Source organism: Haliotis rufescens, unplaced genomic scaffold (assembly GCF_023055435.1).
Source record: "Haliotis rufescens isolate VD_foot unplaced genomic scaffold, xgHalRufe1.0.p SCAF_4, whole genome shotgun sequence".
In the NCBI taxonomy this organism is placed as follows: domain Eukaryota; kingdom Metazoa; phylum Mollusca; class Gastropoda; order Lepetellida; family Haliotidae; genus Haliotis; species Haliotis rufescens.
In genome coordinates this window covers 11,850,021-11,870,851 of record NW_025964112.1, presented here as the reverse complement: position 1 = coordinate 11,870,851, position 20,831 = coordinate 11,850,021, and the positions used below count along the sequence as shown (strand labels likewise).

Genomic DNA, 20,831 nt, shown 5'->3' with positions numbered 1-20,831 from the left:
AGTCACGATTGATGGAATTAATCCCCCTACTGTGTAACTGCTTGTTTTCTGTACATGATGTAAGTGAGTATGGTTTAACGCCGCTTTTTAGCAATATTCCAGCAATATCACGGTTGGGGACACCAGAAATGGGCTTCACACATTGTAACCATACTCACTCACACACTTAAAGGTCAAACCGAAGACAATATATGAACTTATATTCAAAACATAAATAATTGCATTGAACTACTTTTGTTTATTTTGGACAGTTTAATAATGTGCATGTAAACATACTTATGTGATAGATGGTAAGCTTGTGTACACAAATATTTGTGACTGCATTTACAATATGTCCCGAGGTACCTCTTGTTTCGTTGTTCACCGTCGATTCCGGTTTCTTAAGTGTCAGAACGTAAGTATGACTAAACACCCTTTCAGCAGCATCCAAGACATATCATGGCGGGGTTAGCCTATTTATTGTAAGACGAAACGGACGCGCTGAGCCAACAAACCGCCCACCTCCTGCTGAGATACATTTCTAAATAACCATATGCCAGCATAGCTACAAGTGGCAAAGTCGTGTCAAGCCCATATCATTCTATAGCTCTTGCATTTGCGCCAAAATGTCATTGAGGCAGACAGACATGTGTTCTTTAAACATCTGAACATCTTTAGAAACATAAATAAAATTGTTACATGTATATTCGTAAAAATAGTACAACACTCATATAAAATTATGAGAGACGATGAAAGACTTAATGAAATTTACAATGATAATAATTGTCCATATGATAGATGCTTCCTGCGTTGGGACTTTAATTGGCTCGTACAATACGTTACATATCATGTTTTAAAAAAAACACGTAGCTTCCCATTATTTGATAGTTTAAAAAAATCGAAATCGCAGCCGTTAAACAATGTTACTCTCAAGTCGTCGGAATAATGGACAACGAATCACAATCCGTAAGTGGAGCTGTTGTTTATTGATTGCCAAGCAGTATTCAACAAAGTGACCTCTGTGCTCTGTGGTTAAAAAAACTGAAGACGTCATTAAGTATTCATGACGTCCAGAGTCGGATACAGGATTTTTTGTTTAAAAAGGGGATGTGAACATTATACACAAGCCACAAAGGCTAAAGTGACTTGGTCACATGCACGGTAAGGTTCTGAAAAAGGAGAGGTGTACAACCCAACCCTATGGAATACTGTAAGGGACATTCTCGCGATCTCGCATTCTCGCCAAAATCTCGCGTTCTCGCGATCTCGCATTCTCGTGTTTAGGGCATATTTACCTCGTTTCCAAAGGTCGAGATCGCGAGAATGTCCCTTACAGTATTCCATACCACCCCGACCCTTCTGGATCCAGTGACGTCACAGGATATTAATATGGATTATAGATCGTGTCTCCATGTAAGCAACCACGATTTTTCACATTGTCGTGAGACTGTTTTATCTCAGACGGTGGCGTTTTATATTTACTGGATCTGTGGTCGATGTTTCTGCTGGTGAAATGAACCCGGGGTTCACCATAAGCTCAATAGCGTTTATCGATTCTGCTGAGTCAGCTACAAAAGAAATGTTTGGGTTGTGATATTAAAATTGTCCCCTACTGTGTTGCAAAACGAACATATTTCTTACACGTTTTTCTTTACTCGTGTGCAGCAGAATCTCTGCACTCGTACACGGCAGACGTAATTCAAAATTAACATATCGATTTTAGTTTCGACAAAATCATTAATGCGCTACCGTGTCACTGGATTGTCTGTTCCATCAGTTGATTGCCTGGTTTGTCTGAGACGGACAAACCAATGACGTACGATGCCATACAATCCCCAAAGTTACCGAGCCTGACCACCCGATCTTCAGCCGTCTCTTATGACAAGCATAAGTAACTGAGAAAACAATTATACCTGGAAACCAAACGGAGCTGGCACAAGTGAATTAATACTAAATATGATTAAGAATATCAATATAATCATTATTGACAGTTATGCGAAATTAATCAAATTGATTTGAACTGAAACACCAAAAGTTGATTCGATGTACTCCGTTCATTATTGCAGGCATTATTGACTTCACTGGCACCAAAGAGATGCTATTCTTGACAGCTGGTTGGTTGGTTTGTTGTTTAACGTCGAACTCAGCAATATTCCAGCTATATGTCGGCGGTCTGTAAATAATCGAGTCTGGACCAGATAATCCAGTGATTAATATCATGAGTATCGATCCACGTACTTAGGATAGATGACATGCATCAACCAAGTCACCGAGCCTGACCACCCGATCCCGATAGTCACCTTTTACGGCAAGCATGGGTTGCTGAAGACCTATTCCTCCCCGGATCTATACGGGTCTATTCTTGGCAGTACTGATAGCGATATGTCACAAGGTAATTAGTGTATAGGTTCATGAATCTAGAGCCTTCCTCTTAAACTTTCCATTGAGTCCTTGTTTTACTTTCCTATGGATATCAAATAATTCTCCTCGCCATTTGTATCGATCATGAATAAAGCGGGATATTTTCTAGAAAGCATTCCCGTTTTATCATTGTATATTTTTACAAGAAATTTATGAAGTTTTAACCCAGAAGCATGCCGCCTTTAATCTCCCCTAATATCTGTGAAACACATATTTTTTTAAACTTTGAGAAATCTTAAGATATCTAATCTTCAAAGCTTCGAATACTACAAACGCCCACTAACACGTTCAAAGTACACGCCGTTCATTGTCAGTTGTAATCAAGTGAACGTCAAAGTACAAGGTTGTTGATTGGCTGAGGGCTTTGAGGTGTCACAATGTTTGATTGGTTCCTAGAACGCATGACAGGCTAAGATGCGCGCTGATTGTACGTTGACAAGACGCCTGGGGGTTCGAGAGTATTGAAACGGCAAAACTACGGGAATATTTAGAAAAAAAGATTGATGTTGCCAACTGTATTCGCAAAAGCACTTCAAAACCATATCTGTTTTTCAATAAGATCTGGTAACGCTTGTGAAACTATCCTAGACAGTTTTCATTTTCATTTCACTGAATTAAAAACTGTAAAAGTAAAAATTAAAAAGGACCGTTGTTAACCCTTTATCTCTTGATATAAAAACAGTAGGCATACGGTTTATTTGTGGTGAATAAAACACAAAAATACCCGAACTTGTCGATTTTTTGAGTGGCGTCTGTCATTGATAATGTGGTTATTCCTCGGTGTATTACTGTTAACTCTACAACGGAGATACGCTTACGTGCAAGTATAGCGGACGTATTGAAGGGCTGTGACATGTGGCAGTATCCCCACAGCAAGAGCGAAATTATTTTCGGATTTTATTTTTTATCACATATGTTTGGGTTTTTTTGCTCTCTAAATGTCCTTCCTTCACTGACTTGCGTCAGTGATACACAGCCTTATTTAAAATTTAAATAGGAACCCTCATATGGACCGGATCACTTTTACACGGATCCCATGTAAGCGTGAAGGAGTGAGTGAGTATTGTTTAGCGCCGCCTTTAGTAATATTCCAGCAATATCATGGCGGAGGACACCAGAAATAGGCTTCACACATTGTACCCATGGGGAATGGACGTGAACGCTTTAACCACTAGGTGAGGTGAGGTGAAATCGGGTTTATCGTCGCGTCCAAGATTATTGCACTTATATAGCGACGTGCATGCACGTGTGTGTGTGTGTGTGTGTGTGTGTGTGTGTGTGTGTGTGTGTCTGCTTGTACTAGTCCGGACTGATGCCGATTTATAGTGCTAGCACACTGAGATACCATGCCGCAGTTTAACATGAATACCCCACTCTGAAACAGTACACTGACTGCGAGCCGACCGGTCCTTGTTTTAACCCCTTAATGCCGAGTGCCAGACAGGGTAACAACAAGTACCATTTTTTAACGTCTTTTGGTAAGACGCTTAAACCACTGGGCTACCCAACCGGGCGTATTTGAGAATGGTGGAGGAAAACCGAAAACATATATACCCGTGATGTGTTGACGATGGCGATTCGCAAAAGCAATGATGGTTTGAGTTGGAGTCAAGTTGTGTAATTGAAGCATTCGGCTTTTTGTGCAACACCGAATTGATGTCCAAGTGGGCACACTGATGTGTACATCGCTTTAAATTTATGAAAACATTTCCACAAAAATCAGTAAACGAAATCAGATTTTGTCATGGGGTCCTGACCAACCGAGCAATGACCTTTAAACTGATATCTCAAAGATACAAACGTATCTGGTGATGTTCTCACCGACATGTGTGGAATAAATAGCAAGAACCATGTATGTGTCATCTACCGTATCAATCAACTGAAAATGTAGAACGCCAGCGAATGACGCATCTACCCTATTAATACTGTAAAAGTTCTTGAATAAGTCTTTGATTAGGAAACCAACACATCCTGGTCCGAATTTAGCTCGAACATGGAGAGCTGTCCTGATATTACCACTCTATGAATAACCGTTATGTGAAAACGAGCTTGAACTTTGTCAACTAGGATGTTTTATGCTGATGGAAACCAAATATAAACCAGACGCGTGGAGTTTAAGAGGCGGTGTCAGAGTTAAACCGCTTATATGACGATTTAAACATAATGAAAATCAGTACGTATTACGAATATCTTGGAAATTATTTCTTTGAACGTTTGACGGAGAAATAGAGTTTTGGCTTCACACCGATCGGTTTATTGACACCGACTGGTTGGAATGCTGGCGAAACGGTCCTAGCAACGTGACGTCATATGAATGCACCATCGCCAATAATTGAAGTGAGGACATTCATTGTTTATGACATCACAAAGAACTTGTTTGGCATTTGTTTTGTTTGTTTTTAAACGCTGCACTCAGCGATATGTCAGCTATATGACGGCGGTATGTAAATAATGACGCAAATGGGATCCAAGGACATGAAATTCACCCTGTCACCGAGGGGGGGGGTCTTACATTTTTACCCGGAATCCCCACGGGTGCGCTTGTTCTTAGCGATGTGATCTGCACACATTAAAAGGCCTGTGGCTAATAATATACATGCCTACTGGAAATTGGGAATTAAGGATTACCTGGTTGACTTGATGTCCGATGAAATTCCTTGTTTTAATTTATACTAAAAGTTCCCGATTTGTTTCAGCTGAAACTTTACTTGGCTTTGCATGTATTTATGACGGGGGACACTGGCGGGGAAGGATACGCTCACCTTTTCGTGAACATCTATTTTTTATAGTGATTCCTAAACACGTGCTCACGATGTTGTCGGAATCGTACAATCGACTGTGCTTTTGTTGGAGATTTCTTATGAGTATTGGAAGGGTTCTGTCGCTTTTGTTTGTTGTAAATACATGTTGAAACATAATACCACTTTGATAAGTTCGCGATGTGCTTATTACGTATTTTCTAAGTAATTCCTTCTGAACATTGGACAGGAAAATCATGATGCCTTGTTGAGAATTACCCAACATTCTTTCTTTAATCAGTTATTTTAGATGTCATTTTGGAGAAGATATTTCTGATGCGGCAGTTCCTTGACAATAAAGACCCGTGAAGATCCGGGTTAGAATAGGTCTTTAACAAACCATGCTTGTCGTAAGAGGCGACTAACGGGATCGGGTGGTCAGGCTTGCCGACTTGGTGGATGCATGTCATCGTATCTCAACTGCGTGGATTGATGCTCGTGATGTCAATCACTGGATTGTCTGGCCCAGACTCGATTATTTAAAGACCGCCGTCATATAACTGGTATATTGCTGAGTGCGGCGTTTAACAACAAATAAACAAACAAACCTTGACAATAAAGAAAAAACTGTCCTTAACCCAAGGAACCCTGGCCTTGTACAAAGCATCTTTAATGGGCAGATCGCTGACATTCACAACACTCGTCCTGGTCATTTCAAAATGGCTGCCCGTCATTGTGATTATCTCCCTCTAATCTACATGTCTTAAGCAAGCTTCCGGGGACGATCAACGCGGGGAGGCCATTACAGGAAAAATGTGACATAAATACCAGCGTCCTATGGCAATTCCCGGCACAAGAGAAGGGTTAAATTGCGCGGGACCTCCCTTTCATTGTAGATTAACCGCTGTGATTGACCGGCAAGTTCCACTTTTTGTGTTAACCGATATTCGTCTTCATCAAGCAGCGTATGATGGAGGACTGTAGCATCATTCATGATGCGTCATGCGTGGTATTAACAGCACAGCGTCATACCCTTGCCTGATGGTAGTTCTTTGATGACTTATATGTCTTTGAAATTTGAAATCATATGTCAACGTGAATGCCTTTAAAAATCCTTTGAAGAGGGTAACCGGTGGGTGGTGTTTTTTCCCCCCAATGATTGAAGAACCGTTTTTGATGAGATTAGGTATTCGTAGATATTGGAAGTGGCGAAGTGGACCTTCATTATTCCGTGAAATATGTTGTTTAATTATATCTTACTTCAAGGCGCGCTTTTTGTCTTTTGTCCCTAGCAACCTATGCTGAGCGTAAGATGGGACTCAGTGGACCGCGTGGTCAACCTCGGTGACTTGGTTGATTGCGAGTCTTCGTAGACAACGTGAATTCCGGTTAAATCACGGCGTGTCAGCTTAATGTGGGAGGAAAGCCCGAAGTGATGCAGGTCTCAGACGTTTACCACTTCGGTGAAACCTACGAGCACGGGTATGGTGCTGACAAACCTAGAAACATAATTGGGGCGAACCGGGATTTCAACCCACAATCATAGGTTTCTGCCATGCCCAAGGGACGCAACTCTGCACAATGAATCGCGGCGCCCTAGACGACTGGGCTCCCGTGCCCAAACCCTCCCCACCCCCGTGCCCCCATCTATTACAAAATGTGGTAAGGTGGAGGTTGTTGGTACACTAAAATGCTGAAAATAACGACCCTCCACATATGCGTCTCATATATGTTTTTGTTTATGACCCTCCCCATGTCCTTGCACATATATTTTCATTACCCTCCCCGAACATGAGAATGCAAAAGCACTTCATAATTGTCAAACTGTCCATTTTTTACGCCCTCCCTATGTATTATTTTTATATCTTTCCCCTAGAGACTGTCATACTTGTGGTGACCCACCCTGATTCGTTCTGACCCTTCCTGCCCTATAATAAATGACCGGTCCCTTTTGTCTCAATTAAAACCATTAACGCCTTCGCGTTCGAATCCCACCCATATGAAAAGGGACATTATGGAATAAACAAGAACCTACCCTATAGAATCAATCTGCAACCTAAACCAACGTTTAATGTGACCGATAAAGACACGTTTGCCTTACGGGACCGTACATAAACAGCCTTGTATATAACTACACAAACACATGACTTTACATCTGATTACCCATAGTCATTTTAACCCTATAGCTGTGTTACAATTATACAATGGTGTTACTACTGGAATGACTTCTTTCATACAGAATGCTGTTGATCGATCAGAGGGTTAGCAATCATAATCCAGAACATAATGAGAGCTTGAAAAGCTATGATACACCACAGGAAGCGCTACTCGGCCTGTCATTGCCATACAAGTAATCAGCCGACATATTGATGTTAATTACGGTAGGATTACTGCTACGCGTCTAATGGTAGAGGTGAGGAGGCTAACCCTGAAGTGATCCTGGCCAATACTTGATGGACATGCTTCTGACAGGTATTATTGCCAATGAACATAACTGGACATGAGCATTAGAGTAATGGGCGTAAGGCGCTTCATGGAGATGCCACCTGACCTTGAACTAGCCAAGATAACTGTATTAATGAGATATGTTGGCGTGATTAAATGATGAAACGATTGAACCTTTGCATCCCAAGTACCAAGTTGTCCGACTCCCCATTGTTCTCGGTGCCTTAGGTTTGGTACCACCCAATCTGTCTGACTGACACTGGGAGAGTACCCGGGTTTGCTACCAGGAAAACAGCCCTTCTGACAATCTGTGTAATCACATTCTCCGAAAAGTTCTGGGTGGGTTTGACTAGACAGCGCTTCCTGGGAGAAGTCCCATTCGCTGTCTGGGCTGCGTGTAGAGGGGGCAAGGGCCCTGAGCTGATGATGAGCCTAACCATCCTGACTGTGCCAGGATCACCCAAACCCTCTTTCCACCCGGGTAGGTTCATTCCGGGGTAGAATAGGTCTTCAGCAACCCATGCTTGCCGTAAAAGGTGACTATGCTTGTCGTAAAAGGCGACTAACGGGATCGGGTGGTCATGCTCGCTGACTTGGTTGATGCATGTCATCGATCCCAATTGCGTGGATCGATGCTCATGACATTTAATCACTGGATCGTCTGGTCCAGACTCGATTATTTACAGACCGCCATCATATAGCTGGAATATTGCTGAGTGCGGCGTTAAACAACAAACCAACCAATCAAACCCTCTTTTCTGCATTTTCTTATTTTAATCTGTAAATATTAATAATGTGAGGTGCACAAAGCAGTACAGGATCCCGTTGCACAAACAATATAAAATAAAATAATAATAACAAGTCTCGATAATCCGACGAAACAGATACTCTTGGGCGGAAAAGGCAACATAGCGATAAAATGTATATGAATGGATCACTGAAAATCAGTGATGACACAAAGCGCTATAAGTGTCGGAAATCCCATAGCATACATATATTATATACGTATATAAGATATGCCGTATGTCGTATATAACAGCCGTAGCGCTTTGATTTCTTCGTGAAAGAGGGCCCTGGGATCATTATTAATTTCCATATTACCATAACACACTGTGTTAGATCTTGTAATTGCTCTCTAGATTCATGAATTAGTTTGTGTACTAACTTAATAAAGACTATTGGCGCGCCACTGGCGCTTCTGTACATCAGAAGGGACACACTGCAATGATAACAGAACACACCTGATGTAGAGTCTGTTAAAACTCCCTTTGTCTTCATCTAATTAGAGCAGTCGACACATATCTATTATCTTAACAAGATTATTCCCATCATTCTGATACCTTATCGATGGATGTGGTGAAGTAGCCAAGTGGTTAAAGCGTTTGCTCGTCACGCCAGACGCTCGGGTTCAATTCCCCTCCTGGCTAAAAATATGTGTGAAGGCAATTTCTGGTGTCCTCCGTGATATTGCTGGATGCGTAAAGTCCTAATGGTCATTCAAGAACGACATTTATGTTATCACGCCATAACGAGGCGATTGGTGTGTTGGATGACCGCCTGTATAATCTTTTGTTTTCACAGATTACACAAAATAATTTTGATAAAAACTTACAACAATTACAAATGACGAAATTTGAGGCGATAGGTCATAAATATTTCATCATTTATGAAACATGAAACGCGAATCGAAGAGGAACCTTTTTTGGTATTTTGTCGGTTTTATTATAATTTTTTAAAATGGAATTTAAAGTTTTGGTTGCAGGTGTCATACGCGCAGTGAGCGCACTCTACATCAGCTTCCTGGTTCTCACGTTGGATTATTAGCAAGAGTGACAACCACGTTGATTTTATAATTGTTCTCCAACTTTCGGAAAACTGTTTTTGGGAATGCATTGGCACGTTACATGAGAAACGTCTTAACTATCTGGCAGTGAAACAACGAGCCTGCCTAGATTTAATGGGCCTAGAAAACACTTGATAGCAGACTCTCTCTCTCTCTCTCTCTCTCTCTCTCTCTCTCTCTGTGTGTGTGTGTGTGTGTGTGTGTGTGTGTGTGTGTGTGTGTGTGTGTTGTTAACCTTGTATTGTTTCAGATTTGCAAACAATGAACAAAAATAGAATTGGAATTGAAATGAGAATTCCTTCGCCTTTTCCTGCAGTAAAGTTAACTCTTTGTATTAGAAATACATACTTCAATCTAAAAGTCATTTATAATCAAAGTGTTTTCGTTTCGACATTCGCAAATATGAGGCGGTGGAAATGAGTTTGTTTAGAGACACTTTTGCACCCAAACAAGTATTCACAATTTCGTTCTATTAATGTGGCCTGATTGGTAAAACCATTTAAAGGCATAAATCACAAACAAAATTATATTTCTCTGTTGAACGAAGTGAGGAAGGGACGTTTCCCGTTGACTGAGATGACGTGAGTGAAATTCACTAAACCCGATTTGGCTCCAGCAGGACGTGAAGGCATAAAGCAGGTTTGGAAACTGGACGGATTCCTCAAACCAATTTGGCACAAGTGCGCTTCCACACAACAAATTTACACTCATGGATCTCCCGACAATGTCCGCAATTTGTTTCAGTGAGAGCTTGAATACCCTGGAATCCGTGCCACGAACAGTTTAAGGCTTTTGGAATAACAAGCAATTGCTACGCTGGTGTTGGGTTTGCTTCAAAGGTCTTCAAGTAATACAGGATAAGGCCACGTAGGTTTAGAGAAGCAATGTGACCATTCGTATATTTACTGGAGGAACGCATAATAAGAAGGTTCAAATGATGTCTTTGTGACTTGACGAGGGACTCCTGGAGATGCATACACGGTACAACCTAGTTATAACGCCATGTTTTTCTTGAAACGTATTTCCGCACAATCAGATGACCCTTTTGTAGTGCCAACCTTGTTAACAAAAAATGTGAACAAAGGTCCCAATTCCCTGTCTGTAACAGAAATGGTTTTTTTGGTAATATTAACCAAAACGTATCATTATCGTTCATCTTTTGGAAACAAGTCTCTTCGTTTAGTGTATTGATCTCAGTTCTTTTCACAGCAAATCCTCTTTTGTTTTTTTAGGGGAAACTTTAAAAAACACTAACTTTGATATTCATTACAATATATTGTTCATTAGCTTAGTTCAATTGACACTCAGGGGGCACGGGTGGCCCAGTCGTCTAAGGCACCGCGATTCGCTGTGCAGAGTTGCGTCCCTTGGGCACGCCAGAAACCTATGATTGTGGGTTCGAATCCCGGTTCGCCCTGATTATGTTTCTAGGTTTGTCAGCACCATACCCGTGCTCGTGGGTTTCACCGAAGTGATAAACGTCTGGGACCTGCATCACTTCGGGCTTTTCTCCCACATTAAGCTGACACGGCGTGATATAACTTAAATACTGTTAAAAGCGGCGATAAACCCTACTCACTCACTCAATTGACATGACTCAGTCTTTCACATACCTGGTTATAATGCCAACTTGTTTATTATGCATATTTTCTTGTGTTCAAAGATGACATTATTACCAGGTTGTACAGCATTCAGCTATTGCCTAGGATTAATGAGTAAGTGGACAAAAAATAATTTAATACAAAATAAATAAATGGGCCACAGTAGATGTTACGAAAAGGATACATAAATTCGATGAACGATTAGCAATTCAACCTTTTGTTATGTTATTACTTTTGTTGTCCTTGCATGTATATATGTATGCTCTCTGCCTCACAGCATTCATTCACCTGATGAAGGAGTGAGCATATAATCCAACACGTTGTGTTTCCTCATAAAAAAAGAAGTTCGAAAGTCAATAGAACCAGGAATTAAGAATAAGAAATAAATAACAACCCTCATGTTTTAACAAAACCAAGGAGCCCAAACAGACTGTGAATATAGTGACACAGACTGTTGTTGATGGTTGTGCTCATTATCGTATTGTGATCCTTTGCCTAATGAGCCGGATTGGGACGGCTGCCCATCAAAATGTCACACAACTACGTATGGTAAAAGCGTCTGCATAATAATTCAGATATGTCCCTAAGGACACAACTAACTTGTGTAAGGAAAGGGACTTAATTACAGTAATTACCAAGTGCATTTCCATCCATGTCAGAGCAACTAGCCAGCTAATGCTTTCATTGGCCTTCACTGCCCATGGTGATTGGAATCGAGACACTGGTCAAGAGATAATGACCTGTAAGATGGCTTGGTCAGATAATATGTATATGAAAAAGCAATTGCGAAAGTGTCACCGATTTCGCAAGACATTACAGATTCTAAGGCGGATATGTTGTGATGACTGATCGATTATCGACCGCCCAGAAGAGCCACGTTTGAAAGAGTTTCTTAGTCAATCCTGTTATTACTCGATAACAACCATCTGTGGTACATGAGTTATACAATAACATGAAAAACAAACAACAATAGGAAGTTTGACAGTTTTCTTTTTAAGTAGATACACTTTGTAAACAGTTTACGATATTTGATTATATTTTGAGTATTAGTCATGAATGCATTTAGCGCCTACGGTTAACCGTGAATTACATCTGAATCAAACGTGGAACTCGTCACCAACTACATGGGAGTCACACAATGTACATATCGTTTGTTCTCGTGGTGTATTTTCCCATTGGCTTGTTTCTATTGGTGGCTTGTGAATACCAGTTCTAAAATACAATAAAGGCAAAGAACAATGATCTGTAAGATATAAATATTTCTCAAAGTACGGAAAATATTTAAAGAGTCTATAATACTGGGCTTAAGGTGCAGTTTTGACATCACTCCTTCATGGGTGAAAAAAGTGTTCTTTCAGAACTTTTTTCTACCGTTTTTATAATCCAATTTCGATTATACTCACTATGGTTCTCAAAGATATTGGGAAGGCCACAACTACATGAGAAGTGTTTAATATAGCTTAAGCAGCGGTAAAGTTACCAAGTTTGCTGCGTTCTAGCATATATTTCAGCGTAAATGATACAATCTAATTATTAGGATCAGGTAATACGAACTTGACACAGTATGATGTGGCACGTTTTTCAAGTTTAATGCTCAGTGGTTCTCTATCTAATTCGTCGTACACTACATAAGTTGGTGTGGTTATTTCATATGTACCCTATTACATCTGCTTTCTCACAGCAACACTCGTAGAATAGGTTCGATTAATATAATTCTAAAAGTAGAAAACTAGACAGTCAAGAGGTAATTGCAAATTTCTTGCTCGTGTCAGTAGTGTCGTTAAAGGTTCCATGCTAAAGTCGGCAGCATGATATTATGTTAAAGACCCATGATTCTTCTATTCTTATGTACTGTAATTCCCAATAACATGTCCACTATCCATAGCTGTCCACTATCTCTATTTGTTGCCGACCAAAATAATATTTCTCCTTGCATATATATTCCAACTATCACAGTGGGATTCAAACTAAACATTTTTGTTCTGAAGATGGGTTGTACTTTCTAGCAAAAGTACAGTATCATCAGCATGCAATAATACTTTAAGTTAACAAGGGGGCGGTTGGGTAGCCTAGTGTAAGAAGCGTTTCTTGTTACACTGGGTACAGTGTTCTATTCCCAACGTAAACCATTTCTATAGTGGAGGAAAGCAGCCGTAAAAATACACAGTAAATAGAGTGACAAAACCCTCTCCCTAATCATATGAAATAGCTAAAAGCTTTTATAACATATGTTTCGACTTTTTTGGGCGACATCATGAGCAAGTGTTGGTGAGTCACTACCCAATAGTGATGACACCATGTGTATATAAACCATGTGCATCAGTATTTAACACATGCTGATCATGTTTAGCACTGTAAATGTGTTTAAGAATGTGTCTATTTTTTCTTGTATCATATGTTCCCTTGTTGTTATTTTCTGGTGAACTACTGACTTGCCATTGCGTGTGTTTGTGACGGGTGGGACAGGATACGCTCACATTTTCGCGAACACCTGGTATCATCACTCTTCAATAGTGATTCATAAACACATGCTTATGGTATAGTTGGAATGGTACAATGGAATCTGCTGTTATCAGATATTTCTTATGATTATGGAAAGGGTTTTGTCTCTTCTATAATTATTATTTTGAAGCGTTTTCCGAATGGCAAACGTTCCAAGACGCAAAGTATCAGAGATAATGAAAGCTTTTTTTTACCTGCAATGGCCAAATGCATTATGAAGAAGTTCATCCGTGTCTTTCGACCATTTTTTGACAGCTGTATGGCAGCTAGGACGCACGAGTTTCCAATGACGATGAAAGCAAGAAGCATCGACACCAACACCAGCTGCGGTGCCTGCAACAAAATGGTAATTTCAATAAGAAGTCCAACCAGATGTGGATCAGTTGTAGCCAGTCGGGCAACATGCATCTTTATCTCAGAACGATGGCAATCATAAATTAATAACTGCTTTCATAGTAAAGATTTGAGAAAAATGTTTTATCAGTAATCTACGTATTATGTTGAAACACTTTGAAAACGCATATTCGAAATTTGTAATCGTTGACAAAATGGCCACAAAAATGAAATTAAGTTCAGTGTATTTGGCATGAGATAATCAAACACAACAATACCATCTTGTCACAGTCATCACTCTTTGTCATGCGAGTAAATATTTACTGATTTAATCGTTTCCTCGTCCTTTGAGTTAAACTTGATTATGCGCTTTCATTTTGTGTCAATATATTTTATAACATCATGTCTTGGCAGTACAAATGAGCAATTGTCTCAACCTGCCTTCAAAGATTGAAGTTATAAAATCGAAATCAAGCTTGTGAGCGTTATAAGATGATAACTGTATATTTCTACTGAACACTTTGATCACGAACAGATAGTGATCATATAATACATTAGTGTACGTCAGTGAGTGCATACTGTTTTACGTCCGCAGCAATAATCCAGCCATTTCGTATGAAACAAGTGTAGTCATATAAAACTACAATCTCGCATTCCTCTCGTTAAAATCTCTCCACAATTGATTCTTTGAAGTGACGATGAAACACTGACACTGTTTTTGGCATATGCTAGTCAAGCATTGAACACAAAAGGAGGAAGCGCAATTCTGTTAGGGTGAAGCTAATGCTCCTTTGGGGGCAGTACGGTACAAATTAATTCTCTAATGAGGGAAATAGAGGCCTTAGATCCCACATTTCTAGCGCTACCAAGCATACTTGTCTCAGCTGTTCATAAAATCAAGTACAAACAAGATGGGAAACAAAGGACAATGAAACATATTAATACTAAGATGGAAATGCAGTTTCATTGACAAACAATCGTTGCAGACATAATCATTATTTGACCATGCTTTGGTCTTCCCTAGAAAATTGCAACTGTGATGCACCTTTGACAGAAAGAACCAAAGCGTATTTCTGGTATTGGAAACGCTAATGTTTTACCGCGTAGAGACCATAAACTGTAAACATATTATCATATCCTGCTCAAAATAAAACCACTACACTGTTTTTGCACAATTCATCAAGAAATAAAATAATACTGCTACTGAATTACAATTTAACAATTCCCCAAGGAAAGACATCTTACAAAATGTGCCAGTATATATTACGTTCATGTCAGTACGATTTTTCAACGCACGTCTATCCGGTTTCTATTTTGCTTCCCCGCAAACTGGAATGTATTTGGAAGGCACAGTCGATCCAAATTGACTTTTTAAATAAAACAGTAGAACAGTGAAATGGAATTTAAAGAAACGAAGAATTAAAAGAACTATGAATACAAGTGTGAAAATCATGATACAAGGACAGACACGTAGGTTGTTGCTCTTGACCATTCTTATGGTGTATAAGAGGGCACGGGTGGCCCAGTCGTCAAAGGCGCCGCGATTCGCTGTGCAGAGTTGCGTCCCTTGGGCACGCCAGAAACCTATGATTGTGGGTTCGAATCCCGGTTCGCCCCGATTATGTTTCTAGGTTTGTCAGCACCATACCCGTGCTTTTGGGTTTTACCGAAGTGGTAAACGTCCAAGGCCTGCATCACTACGGGCTTTTCTCCCACATTAAGCTGACACGCCGCGATATAACTGGAATACTGTTAAAAGCGGCGTTAAACCCAACTCACTCACTCACTCAATTATGCCGTATAGTGACACAACAAGGCGAAGTGGTCGGTTTATTGATTGGCGATATCCCGGAAGAATTTGATCAAATATCAAATTTGTTGTATCAATCAGAAAACAGAATTGAAAATAGCAAACAGCTATTCATATTCCTTCCAAGTATCGTCTTTGAAGAGATTTGATGATACATATGCAAAAGGATATTGAAAATAATTTTGTTGAAGGTTATTATTTAGTATCATTCAAAGTTGAATGCTCACATATCAATAGTCCAAATGATTTTTAGCATTCATAGAAAAGTTATTATATCCACTTTTAAATAATATATGATCGATTTACAAACGTGCCAATAATGCACTAAAATTGGTTTGCTCTTGAACTATATATAAACACTAAAATTGCGTAGGCAATGAATATGTCTGGAAACAATCTCATTGGATTTATGACATGTAAAAGTTAGTCCTTTTGTGAAAGCTATCAGCATCGAAACCCAAAACCTGACTTGAAATAAACAAGGTACCGTCATGTCTGGCGAACATATGGACATCAAACATCAGCTGCTTATTATGAAAAATTAGGTTTCATTAAATATCATCATCCAAAATTGCAACTTTCCAGCGATATAAAGAGAATGTCATCGCCACTGATGATGACATATAGCAGAATCCCAGTGGCAGACATTCATTGTCGGAGATAATTCGCATGAATTGCAGTCCTCCTGTCCGACATCCGCTGGATATACAGCGTCCGGGTCAAATTTGAACTCAGACACAGTCGCGGGGGCATTGGAATCAACACCCACTAATTGACATTTACATTTAGCCAGTTTAACGTCAGTCGTTCCATGTCACTGAGTGTTTGGATGCCGTCAGCAATCTCATTATATAACGACGATGTTGTTTATTTTATAATTCCACGTATTAGTTAGTCTGGTCCTGATGGTCCAGTGGTTAAAGACGTGAACAGCAATCAAGGAAAAGATGACACGGTCTTAAATTACGTTGTCGCTTTCGGCAAGCATGGGTCATGGAAGGGTGGGGAACGAAGTGATTTGAGGGGGACTGTCTACTGTTATTTGGGGCACCAGAAGGTCATTTCTTCGTTTATTTCATGCTTAAAAGAAGTCAGTCTGCTTGGGTATCACTAATGCATATAGCTCTGTCCATCTGTGGGTGTTATGTTATTTAAAGCGATGCATAACAGACAGCGTGTAGAATCCTTAAAGGGAACTTATGTCCAAGGAACAGTACTTCCCCCCACGATGCCCACAGGGTGTTAACACAGACAAGAAAAATGAAATAAATGCTTCTTCTTGTCTTTTGCATTAACGTTACCCTCGTCTCATTTTCATGACATACGAGGACATTTGCCTCTATTTTCCGCTCCAATTTACTTCCGTCCTCACAACTGTCTCCTCAGACTTCTCAAAAGGTACTTAACCTATAAACAAGACAAGCTTTTAAACGAGTCGGGAAGAGTGGCCACAGGCCATAGAGTTGATGACCATTTCCAGATTGTGGCTTTGGATTGCAAAACGAATTGAAAGGCTTTCAGGATGTATTTAACAGTCATCATTTGCATGCTGAATCCTTATTAGGTCGTCTACCCGACCGAGTAAAATATTATCGGTTAACTAATTCCCTCCAGGCCAATAGTACACGTTAAGATAGCTGGTGATTGGTTTTTGGTCAGATTGGTAAATTATAGTTCTTAGTTTGATGGAATATGTTAGATCCTTTAAGTAGTGCCAGGGCGACGAAACACCAAGGTGTCGTTCGTTTATTCAACTGTACACGTCATCACAAAACAGGCATCCTTAACACGATCAGCCACTTCTGCTGAAAATGGACCTCTGAGCCTTGGACTTACGTTGACCCGTCGACCTCGCTAGCACATGACCGTCACGTGATGTAAACATCCTAGCTTGCAGTCAACAGCCATGGACGCCTTATCAGACGAAAATGACTATGCAGAAAACTAATAATCTGGTCATGGTAAGTGAGTGAGTGAATGAGTATGGTTTTACGCCGCTTTTAGCAATATTCCAGCAATATCACGGCAGGGGACACCAGAAATGGGCTTCACACATTGTACCCATGTCGGGATTCGAACCCGGGTCTTCGGCGTGACGAGCGAACGCTTTAACCACTAGGCTACCCGACCGCCCCTGGTCATGGTAAGTGATGATGAACGGCGATAGGTCACTACATTGCATCTTATGTGACAAAAGGGGCCGTTTGTGTAAGTATGATGGGATCACTCTGGTGCAGGTACCATCGTGTTTTTGTTAATAGCATGTTTGATAAAGATTCTAAATATGTAACTACGCATATATCTGACTAATGATAATTAAACATAGATGAACAGTTAACGCCATAAATGTCAATCCGCGAGCGTGTTTAGGCGGAGGACTTTACCCTATGGGGACAATGTGCCCCATGTCCAACATACACAACCGTGTCTTCTTTGCGGTTACGGAAAGGGGCGAGATTTGCCGATTGAATGACAGGGTGCACGAGAAAGCATTATCGACACAACTCAAATTAGGAGTTAGTGACGGCCTCTAGATCTGTTGGGCATGGGCAAAATGGTAATGATTTTGAAATAAAACAGAATAATACGTAGCATTGCTTGTAAACACATCGAGCTAACTGGTTGGAAATGACTGTCACAGAAATCCATACAAGTCTTCTGGCAGGCATGAGCACACATCATGATATAGTGTTTGACGTCACATCGCATGCTTGTCACGTTCCACAGTTGCCACTTTGAGTTACCGTATCGATAAAAGCGTTTCATGTCAAGCATACTGAACGACTAAATATGTTTATCAGCAATTTTACCATTATTCACGTCGTCATGGTGCCATAGAGACATGAATTTAGTCCATGAAATATCTGGTTCTTTTAAGTTATTTAACAATGTCAGAGGTCACATCAAATTTGTGTTTCTTCATCGGATTATAAATTGATAATTAGTTAGTGTTAAAAAGACAACAAATTCCTTATGAAGATCTGGGACTCGAACCAACGATCAAAGGTTTGTGAGCAGCCTAAGAGACGCAACTCTGCATGCTTAATTCGAGCGTCGAATACCACTAGGCGACCAGTTCTGTGTGTGTGTTTGGAGAACCAATCTCGTAGGTGTTACTCATATAAATCTGTTTGTCTCCGCAGCGAAAATTGCCAAACCACTCCCAGCAGCTTGAACTCATTTCCAAGCGCCAGTAGAAAGGTTTTACATTGCGCCTGTCCATGGTAAGCTCCTCTATATTGGCCTCCGGGGACAGTACTCGGTAAAGTAGTTACCAGTGTATTTCAGTCAAGTTATCCTAGATTGTCGTTCCAGGATTTGTGGTAATCCTTCAACGCTACAGTCAGATTTGTATCCACGCATAAACACACTCAGCGTTCATTCAGCATGCAACGGCTATCACAGACGAGTGACTCTTCAGGTATCAACTAAGGGGCTCTCACCGAGTTGCGTCCCGAGTATGGACCCGAGCTGACTGGGGGTGCTTGTATGGAGCTCGTAGCGAGGTCGTACTAAACTCGGGGTAACTCGGGATACCGCGTACTGATCTGGAACTGCATTCATAACCAACTCGTGTTATTCCGGGACAAGCCGAATAGCGACTCGTGCCCCTCTCATAGCCATTTTTGCGACCGGGTTCCGTCTTAGCGCAAACGAGCATACCTAAAACAATTGTCAACTCGTTGCGTAATGGTTCACATATATTTCCCCATATATTATATATATTTCAGATGCAATTTATAGCACATCTGGACATGCGGAATTATACAGTATGATTGAACACATTTAACTGTGTCTTGGGTATATTTTTAGATGCAAGACAAATGTAAAATCAAAAATTATTTCTGAGGGATTCTTTGATGAACAACTTGAAAAGAAATGCGCATTCTGATTGGTTTGTCGTATTTTGGCACATAACATTCATCGATAGGGGGACGAGTCTTCTTGCAGGTTACGGAAAGGGGCGAGTGGTGACGAATGCTGGAACTGCTCAAAACACTCGGGCCGCCAGCCAACTCCTAACAAACTCGTTAACAAACTGCTAACACACTCGTCCTACTCGTAGTACCATCGTGGCGACCTCGTGGTGCTCGAACAGAACTCGAATGAGGATCGTCTGCAAAATTTATTGCCGAGTTGACCGAGACTCATACGAGCTATACGAGCCTCCATGTTAAATCATGTGACAAATTCCCGCTGAATTATTTAGTAGCTCGTAGCCACCTCGTGCCAAGGTCCTACCAAACTCGTACCAAACTCGTACAGCTCGTATCGAGATCGTTGTGCTCGTATGCAACTCTTATTCCCCTATCACACCAAACTAGTTCTCAATACGTTCGTGAAAATGTTGTCGAACGGGTTCCAACTGTGTATGAACGTAGTGGACGTAGTAGCAACTATTGACAGTCTTTTTACGAATTCATTGACGGGCTCGAACGGGGAGGGTTATCCCGTCCATCCCGTTCTGCAATTAGTCGGATTGACAACGTACTTAAAACGAGAAAGACGTATTACGAACGGAATTGACGTACTTCGAACCTACTAGGGACGAGTTACGACGTGGTGCAGTCCGACATAAATTTCAGTAGGTGTGCACACCGACCGGGTCGACTTCTTTTTGGAGGCATGATGTGGACAGCTCGGAGCCCTGAACTTGAGTGAAGACTGGCTACAACGCGCTCGGTATCCATAGGAGTCGGGCCAGGACGGGCCATGACGCGAATACACAAGCACTTGGGACGAGATGAGGACGTACTGCGAACGAGTTGGTCGGGTTTAGAATAAGTTGGAACTGGCTTGGACGTATTGTGAACGAGGTAGAACGAGGTTGAACTGGTTAAGAACGTGCTCGAACTGCTTCGAAACGTTGTCGGGATGAGGTGAACGTGCACGTTTACACGATCTGAACTGGATACAAACGGACTGCAGACTGGCTAAGAAAGAGATAGACGTATTGAGGATTGCTTATGAACGAACTAGCATCTACCGTGATCACAGCCCGTTCTAGCATTTTGTTTAGAACGGGGTAGAACGGGATAGAACTACTTTGGTGTCATGGTAGCATTAATAAACTCCTATAAGACACCCATTGGACTCCTATTGGACTCCTATGTGGCTCGTAACACTCTCGTAGCGTACTCGTATGATATTCGTATATA

At 40.8% G+C, this 20,831-nt stretch overlaps 1 protein-coding gene across 1 annotated transcript in view; it reads right to left on the bottom strand.

The window, feature by feature from the left end:
* LOC124112281 (cardioacceleratory peptide receptor-like) overlaps nt 1–20,831 on the bottom strand; it is a 124,205-nt gene that overhangs the window by 43,309 nt on the left and 60,065 nt on the right. The window contains exon 3 of the mRNA XM_048382643.1: nt 13,724–13,862. Within this exon, the coding sequence (XP_048238600.1) occupies nt 13,724–13,862 (139 nt within the window). The remainder of the gene's footprint in view (nt 1–13,723; nt 13,863–20,831) is intronic.